General features: G+C 42.8%; 1 protein-coding gene across 1 annotated transcript in view; it reads left to right on the top strand.

The window, feature by feature from the left end:
• LOC103606784 (putative protein ZNF815) overlaps positions 1-7,012 on the top strand; it is a 22,371-nt gene that overhangs the window by 7,965 nt on the left and 7,394 nt on the right. Inside the window, 1 exon segment of the mRNA XM_008591331.1 lies at positions 2,860-2,901. Within this exon segment, the coding sequence (XP_008589553.1) occupies positions 2,893-2,901 (9 nt within the window). The 5' untranslated portion in view covers positions 2,860-2,892.

Genomic DNA, 7,012 nt, shown 5'->3' with positions numbered 1-7,012 from the left:
ATCGCAACCCTCGGTGCTGCTCCCGCACCTCGCTCAGCCAGTGAGCGGGAACCGGTCTGTATGTGGGATCCGAACCCTCGTCGGGAGCGCCGCCGCGCTTCCCAAGTGGCACACTAGCGCAGTGCGCCACCAGGCCGGCCCTGACATGTCTTTTTTGAGGGACATAGTTCACTCATAACACTACTAGGATGATATCTCAGGGAGACCCCATAGCTGCTCAGTCGCTTCAGGATATGATAAAGAATGATCGCCTTGCTTGCTGACAGTCTACACGAACATGTTACTCATATCCAGTTTAAAGCTTCTCCTCTTCTCCCTGTGGAGCTGCAGGTCTGGGACCTCTCCAGGGGAAGGATATGGAATCCGTTCTGTTGCTGCCCCTCCTTGGCCTCTAACTCTTCCTTCTGTTCACTGAACCTTTGCTTTCTCCTCCAGGGCCAGGGGAGGAGGAGGGAAGCAGAGGAAAAGCAGCACACATTTTTTTCTTGCTTGATGCTATTCGTAGCTCTCACCTGGCTATCGCTGGCAGCCCTCACTTATGCAGGAGGCCAAATGATGGCTCTCTGTGGGGTGCATGGCCTCTGATACCAGCACAGGGCTCTCTAGCAGACTTCTGTGCCAACACCCTCCACCCACCCAGTGGTCCCCACCACCTCACCCTGGCAGGCAGCCTGCATGGTCAGTGTCCTTGCAGTAATGCTCAAGCCCACTTAGTTTTCCCGGCATCCTCTTGACCCCCAGGAAACTCTGGCATCCTAGTTCCAGCCAATGCTGGGAGTGCAGGTGGCTCCCCCTCCTGCCCCTTCTCCTCGCCTGGCTGCTGTGGGTGGCCTTGGCCAGCCCCGGACTTCTGCATCCTTCAGCTCTGAAGCTGCTCCCATTTGTCTGTGTTGATGTATGCCCCAAACTCCCACAGAAGCTCTATTGTGCTCCCCTCTAGTGATGTATGGGGTGCCTAGGCATCTCTGCAGCCGGGCACATACCCAGCCTGGAAGTGCCGTGAGTGCTCCCCTCTTGCAGGTGCACTCCAGGCTCCTTGTCAATAGGCAACCCTTCAGTAGACAGCCCTCCGTCAGTCATTTTCCTCTCCCAAAGGAAGGAATTTGTTAGGGTGTGTAGACCAGCTCCTCCTTAAAATTTGGGGTGTTTGGGATTTAGCTAAACTTCCGAGGCACCTGGAAAAAAATCCCAACCACCCTCCTGTTACCCACCTATGAATCATACTCTTATGTCCCCTGCTTTGTTCATGTACTGGTGTTGCTGGATCTTTCCATGTCAAATGTATTTTCTATAATATATTTAATTGGTTCATAGCTTGGCATTCTTTAATTGTATCATTAATTTATTAATCATAATTTATTAGTTTATTAATCATTCTCTATTTTTAAGCTCTTAGATAGTCTCCAATTTTTAAAAAATACCCTCAGAATTATTTATGGAATTAGTGTAATTCCAGGGAGTGTTAATGTCTCTGCAGAATTCTTGGGTCCAACTTGGGGATAGAGGACACCAGGGCCACGTCACTGACTCTAGTGTGTCTCTGTTCTGAGCAGCAGCGCTCCTCAGGTCAACCTGGAGTCTGCTCAGGAGAGTGAGCGTGTAGGGTCCAGCTGATGCTTCCAGCTCTAGGACATCTGCTCCTGAGTCTTCATGCTCCTGTTCCCTGACAAAGGGGAGGAGCATATGAAAGTCATCAAATCTTGTTCAATGTCATGTAAGTGGCAGAGCCAGACCAGTACTGCTTCCTGGGCAGAGACGAGCACAACTTAGCCAGGCCAATTCCTGATAAAAGTTATTGTTGACAAACTGTGACTATGAGCAGACAAACAAACAAAACTTAGCAGGATCCATGGGTAGAACTGAGTGTCCCAGGTTAGTAAACCTGCAGTTGCCTCAGCTAAGCTCCATTTAATGAACTATGCTTACAAGAACCCATTTTTACATTTTCCTGTGAATTTCTTCTACTCTGAGGGCAGGACGGGGGACAGAAGCTTTGGGTTAGAAGGTGAATTTAAAAAAAACTCATAACTGAAATACCTGATTGTCATAGAAAATTTTCAAAAGTTCGTCTAAGGCAGGACTGGGGACAGAAGCTTTGGGTTAGAAGATGAGTAGGCTACAGATATTTTAAAAGTTACTTAAAAAAAATCATATCTGAAATACCCAATTGTCATAGAAAAGTTTCAAAAAATCATCTAAGTGCAAAGAACAAAATTAAAAACGATCATTGCCCTACTACCCAAAGTTAACTACTACCAGAATTTTGTCTCTGCCCTTTCAGAGATTATCCTGTATGAGTGTGTGTGTGTGTGTGTATCTTGGATCAAATAGTTTTCAGCTACCTTTTTCAATTATCAGTATGCTATCAATAAATAGTTTTCTATGATTTTACTTTTATTAACTACATAATGTTTTTCCTTTTGGATATAGTATGTTTATTTAAGTAGTTCTCTATAGTTGGATATTTAGTTATTTCTCTTTTTTCAGGGTTTTACAAGTTATAATAAATATTTTGGCAGCTAAATATTTGCCTGAACTCACAACTTTCTTAGAAATATTTCTGTTAATTAAATTTCTGTGTAATGGGGCTAGAGAATTGTAGTAAATTACACATTGATTACTGAGATGCAGATATGCATATTCATTAGTAAAAAACCAAAAAAATCCAAGTTCAAGCCTCACAAGATTGGGTCCCCACCACATTTCTAAGGTGAGGGCTTTGCTCTGATAATGAGGCTCCTTTGGAGAAGCCCTTTGTCCATGTGTGCCTGGGTATCCTAGTTGTTGCTTGGGATGCCCCAGGGCAAGCTCAGCCTTTCACATCCTCTTTTCCCCCCACCCCAATGTCTACCGTTACAGGTGTCTACTTGCTCAGAACAGCAGAGGAGAACCATGTCCCAGGTGAGTGTGGCATTTCTTTACACTGCATTTTGTTTTACCAAGGACTTCAAGAATGCATTACAAGAATGCAGCCAATAAAACAAAATACAAACAGATATCAGGCTCAGTGAAAACATGAAGAGAATGGAAGATCAGGGCCAAGGCAAGGGCAGGGTAGATACACTACAGAGGCTGTCAGAGTTATTAGGTGTCCTGTAAATTTATGCCTGCCATTTCAGTCACTTTAAAAAGGCCAGCAGATCCCATCCAATCTATGACTTGCATTGTCTGTGTGAGACAAGCCTGTCAACTTCTCAAGGGAAATAAAGCTTTTTTGGGCATTTAGAAATTTATTTGATGAATCTTCATATGCAAGATGTAGCAGGAAGATCTCTCAGTAATAACAATCTTGAAATAAACGTAACAACAAATCTCTTGTGACTTTTTTTCCCTCCAGTATAAACAGTGAATATTACGCCAAAGGAGACATCTGTGATTCCAGTTGTTTAGGAAATCAAAACACTCAGGTCTACAGAGATAGCCTTGTGGGTTCCAACTGACCCAGATAGAACACTGCATTATCCAGGGAAATGAATGAAATTGCATGTTCTTCAAATTATTTTCCATAATAATTTTTAACATAGATGGAGAGCAAACTTCTTGAAGTTTCAATCTTTGGCAGTGGTGTGGAGGGAAGATAGTCTGGACTCTCCTGGCCTTTTCTCCTCACATCTGAGGCCTCCCCTCCCATGTCAGGGCTCAGTCCTCAACTGTCTGCCCTTGGCTTCCTTGGAGTGTTTTCTCACTTGGTTGTTATCTGTCCTCAGAGGTCAGTGACATTGTCATTTTCCATCAGCCTGTTGGCATTCTCAAATTCCTCTATTCCTAGGGGGCCTCTTTTTACCCTGGGTTCTAGGAATGCGTGAATGTGAAGTGCACTGGTCAGAATCCTTGAAGTTGTAAGAGCCAGAAACCCAACCAGAACTAGTTTAGGACAAAATGAAATCTCCAAGGCAGCCCCTGAGCTGTGGGAAGAGCAGATTTGCAGTAGGGGTTCGGAGACACTTGCATCCAGGGACCCAGATAGCGTCAGGAGTCCTTCTTGTGCCCTCGTTCCTGCTTCTGTGACTTCCTGCTCTCATGCTGACTTCATCCGTGTGGCCAGAAACAGCACGGCCACAGCTCCCCCACCTCACATGTACAAGTCCTGCCACAGAAAGGGACTGAGTCTCCTTTCGTAAATACAGTTTGAGAGATCTTTGGGAAAGATTCGGATTATCCCAGCTTAGTTTGGGTTTAGGCCCTCTCCGTCTGGTCAGCCGTGTGCAGGGATCAAGGAGCTGGTTCCATGACTGGGAGCTCCTAGGAGCACCCCATGTTTGGGAGGGGCAGGAGGGGTTAGTCCCAGAGGAAGATGAGGCCTTGTGGACAGACATTACGACTGTCCACTCCAGAAAGAACAGCATTCACAGGGTCTTGGTTTCTATGTCTGTGCTTAATAAAGCCAGGACTATTTGTACGTTTGACATCAGAAGCTTCTTAGACCAGCACGAGAAATTGAAAACAAGCTGGTGATTCCACAGCCTTCTCCAAGGAGAGAGCTGACTGCTACTGTATGTGAAGCTGCAGGTTTCACTTGCTGTCTCTCTTGGAAGCTGTTGTGTTGTAGGAAACCAAGTCTCACTGGGAACTTCTCCCTCTTAGGGCAATCTGTAATGAAGTTAATAACAATAAAAGTTAGAAAACTCTGTTGAGCACTTATGTGTTGGTCTATGTGCTTTCCATATGTCATTTCATGAATAAACCTGTGAAAATAAACCCTTATTACAGATTCATTATTATTATATATATATGAGAGTACTTCAAAAAGTTTGTAGAAAAAATAAAAAAATAATAAAAATTTTGAACATTTTGAAGACCCCCTCATATATATATATCCCTCTTCCCCACATTTTACGGATGAACAAATTGAGGCTAGAGATATTAAGCAAGTTGCTTGAGTTCTGACATCAATGAGGTGGTAGAGTTGGGATCTGATTGCAGACAGACTGTAGAGCTGGGCCCTTCATGATTGACCTGAACTATAAGTTTATCTTCTAATACTTTGTGCTCATCAAAGGGATATAGTAGTATTTGTGCAGTCCACTACCACACAGTAGCCATTAGCTACATGTGGCTGCCAAGCCCCTGAAGTGCAGTTAGTGTGACTGAGGACCTGAATTTTTAATTTACATTTAAATTTAAAAATGGAACCAGGAGAAAATATTTTTCTGTGAAATGCTACTTTATCATGTTAATAGGACTGCATTTTATTGCAACCATTTAAAGTATGGTGTCTTAATTCAGGATGTGCTGTACATATAAAATACACACCAGATTTTGAAGATGTGGAATGAAAAAAAATGAAAGATACGGGCTGGCCCGGTGGCGCACTGCTACAGTGCGCCGCTTGGGAGTGCAGCGACGCTCCCGCCGAGGGTTAGGATCCCACATACAGACCGGCCACTCACTGGCTGAGCGAGGTGCGGGCACAACACCGAGGGTTGCGATCCCGTTGCCAGTCCCGGTCCGGTACGGGCGCAACACTGAGGGTTGCGATCCGTTGCCGGTCACGAAAAAAGACAAAAAGGGAAAAAAAAAAAATAATGAAAGATACATGAGTGATTTTTAAATAATGATTATATATTGCAGTGATAATATTTTGGATATATTGGGTTAAATAAGAGATATTATTAAAGATAATTTCACCTGTGTCTCCATTTACTTTTTAGGAAAATGTGACTATTGGGAAATTTTAAATTATACATATGGCTCGCATTCTGTGTTTCTGTTAGGACAGGTTTAGGGGGTGACAGGACAATATTGTTTTAAGAAGTCATTGGCTTAAGCCATCTTTAGCCCTTAGTCATAAGTTTTCTAGAGATTAAGGCGTCATCTTGGAATAAAGCCCAGGCTCCTTAGCATGGTCAGGGCTCTCCTTTCTGACCTCTGCCACAGTTAGAAAGGCCTCTGACCCTCCCACGTGGTTCTTCACAGTACTTAACACAGTTTGCAATTGCATTTATTTATAATATGATAATATCAGAATCCCCCAAACGATATAATTTTACCATCTCATCTTTTTAACATTTAAATCTTAATCCAATTTAGATTTTTTTTTAGTGAGGGGTCTGGCGTAGACACCTGACTTAATTTTTTTCCATTGCCCCTGCACAAGATTACTTTATTTCTGCAGTCATTTGAAATGTATTCCATATCATTTAATAAATTCCCATAGAGTTCTTAGTCTCTTTCTGTGTTTAGTTCTTGTTGACCTGTTTATCTGTTCCTTTTCCAAATTCATGCCATTCTTGCTCCTAAAGCTTCACATTGTCTTTTGCCTTCTGGGGGACTATTCCTCTAATATTCTGTTGTTTTTGTTTTTCCTCTAAATAGTTTTTGCTATTCTTTAGCATTTTGGGGGGGGTTGGAGGAGTGGTTGAGCAGGGGTCTTTTTTTAAAAAAAGGTGAAAAATTAATAAAACACATAAGNATTTACATTGTTCTCATTTTGCGAATGAGGAAATTAAGGCTCAGAGAGGGAAAATAACTTATCTAAGGTCACACAGCCAACAGGTGGTAGGACAGGGATTTGAACCCAGTCTACCTCCAGAGGCTGTGCACTTAGCCTGTGCTAGTCTGCTGCTCAGCTGACATGCTTTGTGTTCCTTTTTCGCATTCCACATTTTCCTTCTTTCCTGGAGACAAACACTTCTGCGAATTTGATATTTTCCTGCCCATGTTTTTAGTGCCTATTTACATAGCTTTAAGCAATCTACAGTATTCAGAGTGGTTTTAAATTTTCATAAATGGTATAGTATCATAGGTAATATTCTGCAGCGTACTGTTTTCACCTATCATGTTTTCAAGAGCTGTAGAGCTGTCCATGTTTGAGTGGTAAAGATCAGGTTCATTCATTTTAGCTCCTATATCCTATATTTTCATCCCAGACCCTATCGGTAGACATTGTAGATATCTTCTCATTTTTTAAAAAAATTTAGGAACATTGCTATCATTTCCATCTCTGTTCAACTCTCTTTGGGCAACTGGTGTTGTGAGGGTTTTGCTAGAGGATATACCTAAAAGCAGAAAC

Source organism: Galeopterus variegatus, unplaced genomic scaffold (assembly GCF_000696425.1).
Source record: "Galeopterus variegatus unplaced genomic scaffold, G_variegatus-3.0.2 Scaffold6837, whole genome shotgun sequence".
Taxonomy (NCBI): Eukaryota; Metazoa; Chordata; class Mammalia; order Dermoptera; family Cynocephalidae; genus Galeopterus; species Galeopterus variegatus.
The sequence above is the reverse complement of the archived record's forward strand: the minus strand, read 5'-3'. Positions and strand labels throughout refer to the sequence as shown.